Source organism: Pteropus vampyrus, unplaced genomic scaffold, assembly GCF_000151845.1.
Source record: "Pteropus vampyrus isolate Shadow unplaced genomic scaffold, Pvam_2.0 Scaffold19, whole genome shotgun sequence".
NCBI lineage: Eukaryota > Metazoa > Chordata > Mammalia > Chiroptera > Pteropodidae > Pteropus > Pteropus vampyrus.
This window is the reverse complement of record NW_011888800.1, coordinates 13,517,204-13,533,908: the sequence shown is the minus strand read 5'-3', so window position 1 is coordinate 13,533,908 and position 16,705 is coordinate 13,517,204. Positions and strand designations below refer to the sequence as shown.

The 16,705-nt window shown below is 36.1% G+C and overlaps 1 protein-coding gene across 1 annotated transcript in view; it reads left to right on the top strand.

Moving 5' to 3' along the window:
- Window positions 1-16,705, top strand: part of ATP8B4 (ATPase phospholipid transporting 8B4 (putative)) — a 203,625-nt gene that overhangs the window by 146,691 nt on the left and 40,229 nt on the right. Inside the window, exons 17-20 of the mRNA XM_011355090.2 lie at window positions 6,058-6,173; window positions 9,010-9,174; window positions 10,127-10,238; window positions 11,920-12,025. Coding sequence (XP_011353392.1) covers window positions 6,058-6,173; window positions 9,010-9,174; window positions 10,127-10,238; window positions 11,920-12,025 — 499 coding nt within the window. The remainder of the gene's footprint in view (window positions 1-6,057; window positions 6,174-9,009; window positions 9,175-10,126; window positions 10,239-11,919; window positions 12,026-16,705) is intronic.

Here is a 16,705-nt window from a genome sequence, read left to right as displayed (position 1 = left end):
GACTTTCTTTCACAGCGATTGCTCTTTCTACAGCCCTTATTAAAATGGTTAACAATCACTTTTTACTGTATACTTGTCAGTGAACTGAACACTTTACAATGAATTATTTTATTAAATTCTTGAAATTCAAAGATTTTAAATAACTTGCTAAAGATTGTCACACAGCTGTTACATGACTTGTCACACAGCTGGTAAGACACAGAGCAAAATATTTGAATTCAGGTTTATCTTTCTCCAAAATCCAGCTTCAACCTCTATTGTAGCTCACTTGCTTTTGACACTCCATCTCCTAAGCTAGTGGTTCTCAAACTTTAGCTCCTATCAGAAATACCAGAAGGGCTTGTTATAACATAGATTGCTGGGCCTCAGTCCTAAAGTTTCTGATTCAGTAGGTTTGAGGCAGGACCTAAAAATTTATATGTCTAATCAGCTGATGCTGGTGCTGCTGGTCAGGTGACCACCGTTTGAGATCATTTCCCTGGACTAACGGATCATCAAATACTGTTCATTATGTTACCCAGAGCTGTCTGAAGCACTGATCAAATTTATCTCCTTTACTGCAACTCTCTTTACTAGGCCTCAGTATCTCCTGCCTTATCTATAGAATCCTCAGGAGTCACCCTGTTTCTAAGGCTTTTCTTCTGAAAGCATCGGAATAACCTTTCTAAAAGTAGCCTTGAAAACCCATTTTATTGTAAAAGACTTCTGTCTTTTTCTCTTAATTCCCTGTACCACAGCTTTCTTTAAGGCTCTCATCATTGCTTGCTTCTGTTATTGCAATATCTTCAAAACTCTTCTCCCTTAAAATAATCCTCTCTGCTGACACCAGGGTATTCTTTCTAAAACACTAGGCTGATTTTGCCATCATCTACTTAAAAAACATTGGTGGCTTCCTAGAACTTAAAAAATAAAGTCCTTAGCATGACATTCAGGACCATTTGCATCTGATCTCAATCTACTCTCCTTCCACTTCCCCAAACTGTGTGCTCCAACCTCACACACCTTGCCATTCCCAGCATGCATTGTGCATTTTCACACTCTTTGCATGTACTATTTCTCCTATCTAGAACTCTCCTTTTCTCCACTTCTTTTCTTGGAAAATTCATACTCGCTTGGTAATATCCAATTCAACTGTCACCTGTTTTCTCAATTCTTTTTCTACTGTCCAAGTAACTGCATCCTCCTTTGTTCCCCAGAGTCCCTAGTTCAAAACCTGAGTGTGATACCAGTCCCATGATACCCATGATGTTCTCAGTTGTTAGAGTGTATGCTACCTAAAGGCAGGTGCTATGCCTTAATCTTCTTAAACTGCCCAGGGCCAACCACAGAGCTTGGCACACAATAGATTTTCTATAAATGTTTGTTAAAATTTAACCTAATACTTTGTAACTTATGAATATTCATCATATTAAATCAATTTTTACTGTGGAAAACATGTGTATATATAATTGTAGGGTTTTTGGTCTTTAACTAATGGAAACTAGCCTTGGTTGATTACTCTCAGCAGGTAAAAATCGAACATCATCTGAGATGTTTATTTTTATTTTTTTGACATTAGGCTATAGAAAGTCATCATCAGTGTTGCTGATGAGCTCATATGCTACTCTAAGTGTTGACCTAATGTATCAGCAAGAGCTATCTTCTATTTACAGCTTCAGGGGAGATGTTATTGATGTTGAGTTGGCCCAGAATTGGCTCTGAGGGAATTGACAAAAATCTAAGATGGCTACACAGGGAAATGCTTGGCTTTTTCTCAGCAACAGTCACCATTATAGGCTGTGGATAAATCACAGCCTAATCACAAACATCAGATGTTTGCCTTAATGAATCCCATATGAAGAAAGGTAATATTCTACCACAAAATGCATGAAGGCTTGCGAGCTTTATTTTAATTCTGTTTTGTTTTTAGTCTGGAGGAATTTGAAAGGACTGCATGAGGATAAAAATGTCTGATAACAAGGCAAAACACAATGCTAGTCTCATGATTGTCACATGCTTGGTATGTGGGGGCAATACCCTGATGTGAAGACTCAGACATATGTTGCTGCTGCTGCTGCTTCTTTCCTCTTCCTCCTCCTCCTTCTCCCCCTCCTCTTTTTTCCCCTTTCCCTCCTCCCCCTCCTCCTCCTACCCCTCTTCTTCTCCTTCTTCCTCTTCTCCTCCTTTCCTACACTTTTTGGCTATCATTCATTGAATCCTAAACTTATAGTTTCAATACCAGTAATACTTGCATTTTGAGGCAAGAGCCCTGATTTAATTCAGAGGTCTCTAAATAAAAAAAGATTTCCATAAAGGATTACGTCAGAAGGTATAGGATCTACTATATTTAAAAAAAAAACATATAAATCTCAACTTATAGTTTTGAAGGACCAATTCTACTAATTGTGTAAATAACGATTCAAAGATAGTTATTAATAGATGCAAGTTTCAGATATCATTAAAGAAGAATTAATTATAATAGCTCCTTGAAAAACCCTTACAAGATCTTTAAATAAGGATTCTTCAACTTTAAACTTTTTAAAGATTATCAAAGTACAAATCACACTGCCATATGACAGGCAATTTTTTGTGTAAATATATCAACGGCCACCCAACTGAGATACAACAAAATAGAATTTTTCATCATCTTCCACAGTGTTACTATTTATTGACTTTAACAGCATAAACCTGGAAATCATTTATAATCTTTTTCTTTTCTTTATACCACAAAGGCATAGCTTCTGCTTTTTATGAATTTTGCATAATTATAATTACACTCAATTAAACAAGTGTTTATTAAGTGCCTACCATGTTCCAGGGATTTGAAACTAAAAAAGACTGTGGAATTGAAAGATGTTCTGTGTGGTTGCATCGCAGACAAGGTGATGACGCAGGGTAGGAAGTGGGCAGGAGAGGGGCAGATCTTGATGATATCTGTTTATGCTATGTTAAGGGGTGCAAATCCAATGTAAGGTCCAAACCCAATTTTAGAGGGAAGCTATTGTAGGATTCTAAGAGTGGTGTGAAGATGATTCTGGCTGGATTAAAGAAGAGTCTAGAAGGCAGCAGGACTGGAATGAATAAAATCATTTAGATTAATGTGATAATTGAGGCAAGAGAGAAGGTGGTAGAGAGAAATTCATTGTTTCTATTGATGTAGGGATAGTGAAGGGGGAAGAACTTTGAATGTCGATCAGATATCTGATTTGGGAGACCGAGTGAATGGTAAAGCTGGATATTGAGACTGGAGACATGGGGGCAATAGCTAGTTACTAGAGGAAGATAATGTTTCTATTAAAGGGACTTATACTGGATTAAGAGAAGGCATCAGAGATGGAAAATATTCATTGAATCAGAAAATTGTAGAGCTGAAAAGGAACTTAGAAGTTGTTTAAACATCTTCTTTTCACATGTAGAAACTGAGATAGAGACATGATGATATTTGAGTTTGAATTTGGAGTGCCTAGGCACATCCAAAAGGAGCTGTCCAGTTGGTAGTTAGATGTACAGGTCAGAAAGGAGTGTTGGAGATGGATTTGGGCAGGAAATATACACTGGGGAGCCATCATCCTATTGATGGAATCTAAAGCCTTAGAAAAGAATGTGACTGCTCAAGGACAGTGTGAAGGGTGGGAGAAGTAGGTCCTGGAGTAATTCTCTAAAGAACACCAATATTTAAAGGACAAGCGATGGGAAATATTCTCTAACTAGAAATCCATGACCTTTGTCCAGGCTCTGCCCTCATGTTATTTTGTGTTCTTTTAAATTTATTTTTGAAAGGCTAACTTCTGAAATGACCAAGATTTTATTAGCCTTTATATTTCCTAGCAGAAATGATAGAAGCTTTGAATGAAGCCTTGCTGAGCTGCTAAAATAAATATTTAGTGAGTAAAATTAAGCAGGATTTCATGAAATTGGATTTACACAAACTCAAAGTTAAAGGGGCTAATGCTAGGTTAACAGGAAGCATCAGAAATAAAAAGTTTTATTGAATCAGAAAATTGTAGAGCTGGAAAGGACCTTTCAAGTTAAAATTTTAAACTATCTCCTTTTCACACGTAGAAACTGAGATAAAGAGATGATAAGGGATGTGCACAAATCACAGTCAGTTTGTGATTTCTCTAGACAAGTGGTTTTCAATGTGTGGTCCAGGAAACTCTAGGAAAACTTCAGAGTTTTTCAAAGGGTTCACAGGGACAAACAAGTTTTCATAATAATACTAATGTCTTTTGTATTTTTCATTTTTTCTCATGAGTAACTATGGAGTTTTACAAAAGCCACATGATGTGTGATATAACTGATTGGATGCAGAATCAGATATGAAAATCCAACTGTCTTCTATTAATCCAGACATTAAAGAGATCTATAATTATGGAAAACAATGTCATCCTCCGAACTAAATTTTTTTTTGAAAAGATAGTTTTTTAAAAAAATGTTATTTATAGTAATATATAATAGGATTATTATTATTGTTATAGTAATATTATAATTAGTATCATAAGACTTGATGTAATAAAATTTCTGTTTTAATTTCTAATTTGGTAAATATTGATAGATATTACTCACATTAAAAAAGGTCTTTGGAGTCCTTATGAAATTTTAAGAATATAAAGGGATCTTGAGACCAAAGTGTTTGAGAACTGATGCCCTAGCCTGGACTATAAGAAACAGTCATAGAGAAGTCATGCTGGCAAATGTAGACTATATATATATATTTGAAATATATATATATATTTGAATAATTAGATAAATTACATCTTTTTCCTCTCTTTTCCCTCAATATAGGCAATTAGAGCCAGAATACAAGAAAAATGGCATGAGTCCTAGCAACTAGGAATGCTGACCAAGAGACTTAGAAGAGTTGATGAACCCTAGACAAGTCTCAGTACCGAAAGGTTTCCAGGGTGTATTTGATTTATTCAAGCCAAGGGGAAACTAGAATAGATTGTGTTGACTAAGGGTCATTAAATTTTAGATGAAAAAGTAATTTATTGTACTGTTATTTATATTCTTTCAATCAAGCTCTAAATTTTGTATCCTATTAAATTAATAGCGGTCAATATTTATATTTATCTATTTGAGACATTGTGTTTTTATAGAAAAGGGATAATTGAGTGGAAAACATGTAATAATCTATGACTTGATGAAGCTTGTGAGAGTCAGAGTGTTTGGACCGTGAAGTTGTGACCTAAGCAGTTGTCTTAAATTGTAAGCAGTTCCTGGAAAGAAATATATTGCCATGTCATTCCTTCATTTATTTACTCATTCAACAAATAATTAAATAACTAGTATGTGCCAAGCTGTAAAATCAAGACTGTAAAGGTAGGCCAGGTATACTATGGTTTAAAGAAAGATTTGTCTGACAGCAATATGTGGGGCAGCCAGGGGAAGGCTTGAGGATTGGAGTTGAGGGGGGCCTAGTCAAGGCTGTCATTTCTAAACCTGAGAAGCAGGTTAAAAACACTGCCCTACTAGTCTAGGCTTTCAATAGGAATGAGGTAGAAATTTTAGTTTTGAAAGCCCTGTGTGAGGCATGCTTATAGCCAGGCTTGTGACCCAAGGGTGAACCACCAAGAATGAAAGGACTTTTCCAAGGAGTAAAGGGGATAAAGAAATATGGTAGCAAGGGCTGAGAACTAATGCATAAACCATGCTTTCAATGGCTAGAATTCCATATGGAGACTGTTTGGCATAACACTGATAGTTGATTCCTACAGTAGATCTTGAATTTCACACCAGGAGACAGGCAAACAAAGGTCTCAATTCTGCTCAGTATGGCCTTAATTTAAATGTATCAACCCTTCAGAAACAGTGAGCAAAGAAAATAGGAAGGTCATATGCATTAGAATAAAACCACTTGTCTCTGAGTTTGGGAAATAAAGAATTCTAGTAGATAAAATATTTCTAAGTTAATAAAGGAATAAAGCCAAGTGACCTTCTAACCAAAGGCACTGACGGTTTTCCTACTGGCTAAAACATTATGCCCATTTCCAAATTTCCTGGCTGGAGCCCTGGGAGGGCCTAGTTTTGACAGATTTTACTGACTATCACCTACTTTCCAAACTTTTTTCTTTTCAGTTAGAAACCCAGAAGGACAGATAAAGCTTTATTCCAAAGGAGCAGACACTATTCTGTTTGAAAAACTTCATCCATCCAATGAAGACCTTCTGACTTTCACATCAGATCATATCAGTGTAAGTGTCTCTGTCTTATGGTTAGCACAATGGCCCTTTGGCCACTTTCTATGGTTAGATCTTATTTAAAAAATATCAGCTAAATGATCTGACTTCTCAAAGAAAAGATGTGGAAAGTGGTTCCACAGGAAACTGTGCTGGCAAATGTCTGGAAACTGGCACATGGGCCCACCTCCTACCCTGCTGATAGGCTGGTTGGTCTTACCACAGGTAGATTAACACACAGCAGCTGAAAAGTAGCCTATGAGTGTGGGCTCCTGACCTCTAGCTGGGGATGCCTCAGGACACCTAGGGAAACCTTCTCTAACTCCCCTGCAGTTTGGGGCTGCTCCCCTTGGGAGACTGGACCGGTTTAGGGAAGAGGAGTTAGAACTCACCTGGGTTCCAATGTGTTTGGAACCAATAGAATCTCTTATGATCACCCCCCACTGAATAGCTTAGAGTCGTCTTTACATGGTGAGGAGAAAATAATCTCTGTAGCTGATTTTCTCCTCCAAGGGTCCTTTTATTCAGGTCGTAAGCCATGATGAGCCACTTAATGTTCCTTAGGTTGAAGTTACCAAATGCGCACATTCGGAGACTATGCATAATTTCTTTCCAAAAGCTCTCTGAAGGGAACAGCAGTGATCTTTGGCAAATACTTCTTTTTCAAAGGAGTAAGAGTCTAGGAATTAATATTAGCATTACCTGGTTTAAACCTGAGATTCAAATATCTCTCTGATAATTCATTTGATGTTCTGTTTAACCCAATGTGAACTTTAAGGGCAACTGGCCCAAACTCTCATTTTCTTATTGGTTTCTCTCCTTTAAAAAATTATTGAGGATTCATGTTCTTTGTTAAGCCCTATATTTAATACAAAACATTCCCTGAATCTTTAAAAAACCAACGAACAAATAAAATTAAAAAAAAAAAAAAAAAAAAAACTCTGCCTGACTTTAAGTTTAAAGAATGATGGTTTAGTAACATTGGGTACAAACATAGCTGTTTTTGTCTTTCCAATAGAGCATTCTTGATTTTCTTTTAATCTCTTCCAGAAGGCCGGCATGGTCTTTAAAATTTTTTTTTATGAGAACAACATTGGAATCATAAGTATCTGATTTTTGCCATTGCTCAAACACCAAGGCCTTGGATTTTCATACATTTTTCTTTCATACTAAAGTATAGAAAGCCTAATTTCATCTTTTTACATTTCTTTGCAAAAGAAAATTTATCAGGTAGTATCAATTTGACTTGCTCTTTGCTTCCTTAACTTTATACATTTCAGCTTTCAAATTCTGAGGTTTTAAATTTATATTTAATTATTGATTTTGAATTATGATAGGAAACGACCTTGCTCAAATTCTCATGTAGTGTTTTGTGTGCTAATTAAATAACTTAAATCATCTGTCCTCTTTTGTAATGTTGTTTTAGAATTGATTCACTGTTGTGCAGAACAGAGAAAAAAGCACTGTGATGCCCAGCGGGGTTGCAAGTTAAAGGCAAAGAAGTTTTTGTATGAATTAAGAGGATAAAAGATCATTACCACAAAGTGACTTGATTTTCAGATCAGTGGGGGACCCAGTGGTGGTCTTGGAAGGCGAAGCTTATAAAATGTGATTCAATATCCAAAGTGCTACCAACTGCCTACAAGATAAATTTGGACAATTTTTCTCATGGCCTCTCTAGGCTGAACCACATTATTGCAGTATGCACTGACTTTTCTTTTAATTAACCTAATTAGAATGTGTCACAGTTTAACACAAACCTATGCCTGTTTCATAAGCCGAAACACACAGAGGATATATGCTCAATGGCAATGCCTAAAGGAGTAGAAATGGCTACAAAAATGCTTGTAGTGTAGAGGCCCATAAAATGGCCAGAGGAGGCCTAGGCGAAGTGGAAGGTTTTTAGCATTTCCACAAAGCAATCAACATGTGTTTCTAGCTATTGCGACTGTGTGAGACACTTAGCCACTACCAGTCTCCTATTTTTATTTTTTATTTTTTTCCTATTAGAAGGGTAAAGTACCATAGGTAGCATTTAAAATTATCAGTTTATTGAGGCACTGAAGGAAAAGCATAATTATCCCATTAATTTGACCTCTTATTAAATACTAACTCCATAGAAACAGTTTATAAAAAATAATTTTTTTAACTAACCTTACTGGTTAACTTTCGGTCTTTCTCTCCCCTTTTCCCTAGAGGTTATTATTATACCCTTAATTTATATGCTTAAACTTCTGTTACCTGACTAACATCATTTATTCATCTATTATTGACTTTTAACTTTTTATTATGAAAATTTTCAAGCATAAACAAAAGAAGGACTGAGTTAATTTTAGACATAGCTGTATTACCAGGGGGAATGTGACAAGACTTCGGTGAGATACTATGCTACAATCCCTTTAGAGAGCCCCCTGTGACTCCTTTGAGGGTCATTCTTTTCCACTAGAAAAGCCCAGGGCCACGGGCCATGAAACAGGCTATGTCTCTCTTGTTACTCGGAAGGCTTCCTTCAGGCAGAGGAGAGGTCCAAACCCAACATATGTTGTTTTAATTGACTATCTCAAGTCATGGACACCACTGATCATCTCTCAACTAGGATACTTCAGCAGGCATTTCAGCTGTCTTTTAGATGGAAGGCTAGCTCCTCTAAATCTTTTAACCCCGTAGAAATATAATACAAAACACAAACATTATCTTTCATTTCCAAGGGGATTAGAAAGTTGAAGGGTGGCCACGTAATGCTCTTGGGACAAAATGAGTTTGAGTGCAAAACTTCATACCCATTATCATTGTTGTTCTTGCTGTGATTATTGTTTTGGGATGGTTCCTAAGTCAATGTCTGCTCTGGCAGGAATTTGCAGGGGAAGGCCTTCGAACCTTGGCCATCGCATACAGAGATCTGGATGACAAGTACTTTAAAGAATGGCATAAGATGCTTGAAGATGCAAATGCTGCCACAGATGAGAGGGATGAACGTATAGCTGGACTGTATGAAGAAATTGAAAGAGATTTGATGGTATGAGTTTAGAAGCATGATGGTTTGTGTTTACGGAGGGGATAGTATGTGTTTAGAGATCTAGCATAGGACTAATCCATTGACAAAATCATCTTGCACACAGCAGATATTACTGTTTTAAACACTGAATCATGCATTATATGCTGACTTTAAGTTTGCCATGAGTGGCCCTAGAGAACCTAGAAAATTATTTCTATTAATGGTAGCTTATGCAATTGGAAGTCCCCCAAGAATAAAAGATAGCAGACTCCCTATTCTTTTCACCTTCTGGCTATGTCCTTGATATTGTTTTTTTCCCCTCCCTGCTTTATGAGCCACCTTTTCAGAGCAGGGAAACTTGCCATGAAGAGTGGAGCTGTAGTTCTAAACCATCTTAGACCTATGAGATTCTGATGATATCTATGCTGCCCAGAGTGTGATGTATTCTAGAAACCACTCTTCTCTGAAGCTCCAGTGGCCAGGATTCTCAGCTATGGAGAGGTACTGGGAGCATGCCTTGTTCACCTTTGGATGTTATAGTGCAGAAGAACCTTCACTTTTTAGTATAAGGCATCTGCTGATTTGTTAATTAGGAGAATAGCTCCACGTTTTTGTGAACCTGACCGTGAGATGAGGGCTCTCTTTTGGACCCTTTCATATTGTTATAAGTGGAAAAGCAACTTGTGAGTTCTTAAGCCCTTATAAGCTCAAATGGCTTCTGATTGATTGTGCTAACTTCCAGGCTCTCTGCCATTAATTAATGTGCATATCAGTTGGCCTGATTTGAGAAACTCCTCTTGGGCCCTTGTCAACCCACTTCTGCACATGATAGGATACTTGCTATATCAGTGCATCATAATTTCTGTTTCCAGTTCACATTTCTTGACTTCTAAACTCTGTGATCGAAAGCCATAGATGTTATGAATGTTGTTTGCATGCATTAACATAAGGTATTCTCTATTTTTCAATGAAGCTTCTAGGTGCCACTGCTGTAGAAGATAAGTTACAAGAAGGTGTCATTGAAACAATTACAAGTTTGTCACTAGCCAATATTAAGATCTGGGTCCTAACAGGAGACAAACAAGGTAATTTGAAAATGGATACCAATGTTTTGAAAAGAGGGTGATGATTTATATGGTAAAGCTTTAATTAATCAAAATGTTTAATTTGTTAGCTATTTGGCCAGTCCTTCATATGGGAAAGAGTTGAAATACAACAAGAATTTACTATTTAAAAACAACAACAACAAAAACAAACAAACAAACAAACAAAATACCTTTCATAGTGTACTCTGGGGTCTGTTGAGTTTCAACTCAATTGCTTCTTAATATAATAGTTACATCTCTAGACAAAAATGGAATTAAAAATGTTTAATTATTGGTTTATATGAGCACTGCTTTCAAGGACAGAGACTGGCAAAGCAATGAAGCAGGACACTGGAGACCTTAGAAATACTCCTTTAGTTTCTTGATGGTAGGAGGCTTTGGGGAATTTAAAGGAGGGGTTAGGGTGGTAGGCAGGCTTTGAAGAGGCTCAGGGAAGCAACTGTTTATCAACCTGTGTGGAAATATTTTGGTATTTTAACAACCACAGCAGCTGTGCTACTGCAACTTGGTTGCATTCCAGGTCTGTCTATATAGTGGTACCAAGAAAGCTGATTCACTTTCAGGCATGACAAAATGCCAAGTCTTCAGAGAGAGAGAGAGAGTCATTATGTTCAGAATACTCCATTTCCTATGAAAGAAAAGGAGATCAATATATTTTGGATATACTGCTGGCAGTAATGCTTAAAACAAAAGTGACTTTATGCTTGGCCATCAGTAAATCAGAAATATTCAGTTAACTGGCACACACATGTTTTTTAGATTCTATCTACCTGTTTGACAATTTTAGAACGTTGGAAGATTTGCAGATATGATAAATCAGTTCTTTATATGTTCAGTCAAATCACTGATTCCAAAAAATAAACAATAGAGTTGAGCACTGCAGTGTGTTACTAGAGACTTCCTAGAGTTTGATGTTGATCAGTGGGTACAACTATTCAACTATTTATGAATGTTGACAGGTTTACCATTATTTAGCTATAATTTCTGTCATTTATGCAGAGGATATGCTAAGATTTTATCAATTGCCTTCCTTGACTTAGGAGAAATCTAACGATGCTATAGAATTAGCTAGAGTCTAAGAATTCAATAGAATTAGAATCACATGACTCTTAAAGATGGAAGGGTAGCCTGACTATCCTAGGCTTCATTTCTATAAAACTAGAGGAAAGAATGCCCAACACCATGTAATTTTCCAGTTATCTCATAGCAGTAGTCAATTCACTTAATGGGAAAATGGCAATGTTGTATGTGGGAGAACTATAAAAAATTTTATAAGAGAATTTTTGCTTTTCACTGAACATTTTGTGAGTTGTTTTTCAATTCACCTACCATATCAAAATGAAATAATAGCTAAGTCTAGTATTTTAGCTCTTCAAAGGCAGTATTTGGGACTTCTGGTAAAAACTGGATGAGAAGGCTTAGGATTCATAGATGTTGCTACCTCTCCATGAACTTAGCCATTGGTGAATTGGATCATAGGAGCCACGTTTTTGAATTTTCCTTTGGGCCTCTTGCATTTTATCACCCATCATGCTCTCTCTGACATTAAGGAAGCCTGTAAGTTATAAGGAAATATAGCAATGGCCTCAAAATGTCTATGGAAAATGTACTTATGTTCTCAAGTAATGTTCTCACTGAAGCGGGCTTTATTTTGTATCAGAAACTGCCATCAACATTGGCTATGCCTGCAACATGCTGACTGATGACATGAATGATGTGTTCATTATAGCAGGGAACACGGCAGTGGAAGTCAGAGAAGAACTCAGGTAAGTGTTAAAAAGGTAGGAGGAAAGGAAGAGAGGAAAGAAGAGAAAGAGGGAAAAAGGAGGATCAGATAGTTGAGAAAGTGGAAAGACACCCTATAGTTTCCTACTGTCTTAATTTAGTGTAGAGCTCCTTCTGCATGCTTCCTAAAGCCCTATTCATTTTGGTGACAAACTAAGATGTCAAATAAGTTTGACATCAGTGGCAAATTATTGTCTTCAGGCTTCCAGCATTTCCCAAGTGTTTTTAGAAAAGTATTCCAAATAATTTTCATTATTAGGATTTAAAATTATGCATTGTTGAATAACTTTTAACTCTTACATGATAATGAGTGATCGGTGTTACCAAGGGCACTTGTTAAAATACAGATTCTCTAGCTTCCTTCTGGCCTAAAAATTAAAAATATTAAGAATTAAGATGGAACATAGAAATTTGTATTTTAATAGGCACCTGGATGAAGCGTACGGCCAGATAAGCTTGGAAAACAGCTGTAGGAGATGGTGTGTAAAGTTGGAATAGAATCTTTCAGCATTAAAGAAAGTGGATATGTTGACATAGTTGCTGGAGAACCCAGATATAAAATGCTTATAAGAAACAGAATATTGTGAAATTTGTATAAACACTATATAGTACCAGAAAATATATAAGTAGAGAAATTGGAGCTAAGAGTGGTCAAACATTAAATTTTGAGAAATAATATTTCTTAAAATCTGACAATTTATCCCCTTTTTGTTACTTCATTTGAAAAACATGTTACAAATCTGTATAATTATTTTCCTAGAACTTTAAAAAATGCTCTCTTATAACAATTTTTATTAGCTGATGCTTGTAATAGTAGCTTCTCTAAGTTCAACCTATTTTGGATCTGGCAAAGCAGATTGTTGACTCAAAGGCAAACAGCTTGCTGCTTGTTTCACTCTAGATGGGGGTCTAACCTTCTTTCAGCATGAATAGTCATGCACTGTGGATTTTCTTAATTGTCTCCATCATTAAACTTTGTTCTTAAATCTTGGAAAAAAAGGAAATCTTAACTGTAAGCACCACTAATTGATACTTGTAGATCAAATCTTCTAACTTCTTCTACACTGCCTTTACCCACTGGAGAAAACTGCTATATTATGCTAGTTAGAAGCTATGTCTGGAGACTGCATATGTCTTTGCCAAATAAAAGTTGGGAAATCTCATTAATTGTTACTGATATAATTTTATTGTTATTTATATAATTTTGATGATAGAGTCCATAGAGTCTATTGAAGAAATATTAATAACTTGTTTGATAATTAATAATTAAATTTTAAAATGATTGTTTTTTGGGAAATTTAACTCTTACTGAAAGAAAATAGATGTGAGCAAATCTAGATTTTAATGAGCCTAATGAACCTATTGCTAAATACTTTGAGACCATGCCTGGAACATTGATGACTGTAAGCAGAAAACAGGTATTAGCTCATTTTATTCTCAAAGCAACCCAATAGTAGGTATTATCATTATCCTTGTTTTTCAGATTAGGAAGTTGAGACACAGAAAGAGTAAATAACTCCCCCAAAGTTTCACAACTAGTCAGTGGTTCAGCTGGGATTAGAATATAGGCAGTGCGGCCCCAGAACCTGTGCACCAAATTACTTGTCGTGTGTTTCCCTAAACGTACCTAGGAGGTATTCCTACTCCCTTTAAATACTTAATATAAAAAAATGTAGTTATCAAGGTACCTTGCTGCTTCACTTGAGATCAGACACCAGATGAGCAACTAGGGCAGAATAAACTTCCAGGAGAGACAACAGATGTAAGAGGAAGAGTATGGACTTTCTGTTAACTGGAGCCGAGTTAGAATGTCGACTTCATGCTCAAGACTGGCTGAGTGACTTTGGTATATCATTCAACCTCTCTTTGCTTAGTTTCTTCATTTGTAAAATGGTAAAATATACAAATACCTACCCTATGGATTATTTTGTTTGAGGAATGAAATGAGGTAAGAATTTAGAGCTTTACGGTCATCGGAGAACATCCTTCTTACCTTCCCTGCTCTCTCTTCACTTCCCTTTTTCCTTCGGTCCTTGTTCCCAGTCTTTACACCAACAAGGACTATTTTTATTACTATTTCCCTCATAGACTCTAAGGAGTCTATCATTAAAATTATATAAATAATAATAAAATTATATCATTAACAATTAGATTTCCCAATTTTTATTTGGCAAAGACATATCATATGCAGTCTCTAGTCATAGGTTCTAACCAGCATGATATAGCAGTTTTTATACCACGTTGATGTTATAGTAGCCAGAAATAATAGAAAACTTGAAAAAATTAGGGATCCTATGCATTTTATCATAGAGAAATCTACATTTTTCATTAACCTTCCTAAGTTATTGAAAACAACATGTTGACCTCTATTACAACTTTTATGGATCCTCTTCCTCTATTGGTTACAATGGATAATGATATTGCAGGTTGGTGGACTAACACACACAAAGACATAGAAACATGAAAGAAATCATGTTATATTCCAGGAACAATAGTCTAAGTTGTAGCTAGAGTGTACCACAGAGCGAAGGGTGGAAACAATTTTTCAGAGATGGACTGTGATAGATTGATTGGCAAGCAAAGTGATTATACTTTATCCTGAAGGTATTGAGTGGATGTGGGTGGCTTCTAAGTAGAAGAGTGACAAACCGAACTTTGCATTTTAGAAATAACACTCTAGCGACAGGATAGATTGAGTATGATTGATGGAAAAATGAATAGTATGGAGAGATGCTTTAGGAGGTGGTTGGAAAACTCAAGCTTAGAGATAATGAGGATTGAACTAAGGGCAGCGAGGTTGTAAGAATGAGGAAGGAAAAGTGGTGTGAAAATGACAGCTATTTTGGAGGTAGAATGAATAGGACTTAAAATTTGATTTGATGTAAAGAGAAGTAGGAGGTTCTGTCATGTCTAGCTTGTCTGACTTCACAGCCCAGAATACTCTCAGATGTACAAGAACAGAAACTCTTTAAATTTTCTATATCCCCTTTTCTGCCTGATCCCCTTTTCTGCCTGAGGACAGAACAATTAAAGTAGGCACTCTGGGGTAAATTTTGTTCAAGTCTAGGATGCACAATTGCCACTGATCCTCAGCATCAAGCCTACTGGCATCTAGCACTTACCATTTCTGTGTCCCTATCTGGTCTCTGGTCTCTTTGGGTACTGACTGTGTCTCTTGGCTGATGTCCATGCTCTCCTGGGGAAACTGGAAGTTTGGCTGCTCTTCCTTTACTTTTCTGTGTCCACGAAGACTTGTGCTTGTATATGATTACCTCTGTTTCTGAAATCTCTTTACTCTACCACCCTCCATGTCACTGTACTTCAGTGGCAACTATTCCATACTTGGAGTTCCAAAAATTCGTCTGAGGATTCCATTACACATGGTTACTCCATCCACTGCAAGTTCAAGATATGAGTTAGCACCTAGGCTTCTTTTAGTGACTCACCAATATCTAAATCTCTCATCAAAGCCCCTCTCCTTTAGGCTGAATGCCCTAGAAAAGAGGTCATTTCTTTGCAGTTAGTTGCTTATGGCAACATTTTATGCCCAAATTCTTTTAAGGATTAGTTTTTTGAGACTCGAAGAAACATTTTCCTTCCTCCTGAAAAAACCCAATTAGTAAAATTCCAGATTGTTGAAATTCAGAATGACGGCCTTACTATGAGTTTCAAGAGTCTATTTTGCAACTCAAAAAGCAAGATCTTGATTCTTTTTTATTTCTTCTGTATGTGGTTCTGTTAGATCCCCCTAAGGTAAGGTCTGTTTCTGTAAACAAAGGGGGTCATCTGTGGTAGCAGCGCTATTGCAGAAGTTGTGGGGAACCAAAGTTATCTCAAGATTTTATCCAGCTTTATTTTGTTGACTAAGTAGATGACATAACCGTTGTTATGTGGAAGGAATGTAGAGAAATGTGAATTCTTATATACTGTTGTTGGGAGTGTAAATTGGTAGAAACTTTCTAGAGGTCACACTAGCAATATATTTCAAAATTACATATATATACACTTTGACCCAATGATTTCCACTTCTAGGAATTGCCCTTAAGAAAATAAATGGACAAATATATCAATATGTATCTAAAGAAATATTTATTGCTGCATCAGTTACAATAATAGAAAATTAAAATTGCTCAAATACCCAGCCATAGGAATTTTGTTAATTACTATGATATATACATGCAACAGAATACTATGTAGTCATTAAAAGTTATTATGTGTTTATTGACATAGGAAGATATCCATGATAAATTTAATTAAAAAAATGAGATTATGAAACATCATGCATAGTATGATCCCTTTCTGAAAAAGGTGTGTGTGTGTATACATATGTATGTATATTATGTATATTGTATATATATATAAAACACTATATATCTATATCCATATCTATCTACCTAGGTACCCGTCATTCTCTGGAGGACATATACAGTTGTTTTCTCTGGGTAATAGAATTGTGAATCATATTTGCCTTCTTTTTTTATGGCTCTTTGTATTATTTGATGTTGTAATAGTATTCATGTAATACTTTTACAATTAGGAAAATAATATTTGGAGGGAAAAACAAATAAGTAATTTCCAACTAGACTGATTATTTCAGGACACTTGAGGCCATCTTGCTTTATTTCAACCCAGACTTGGAGATCATCTCATTCTTTGAGTCT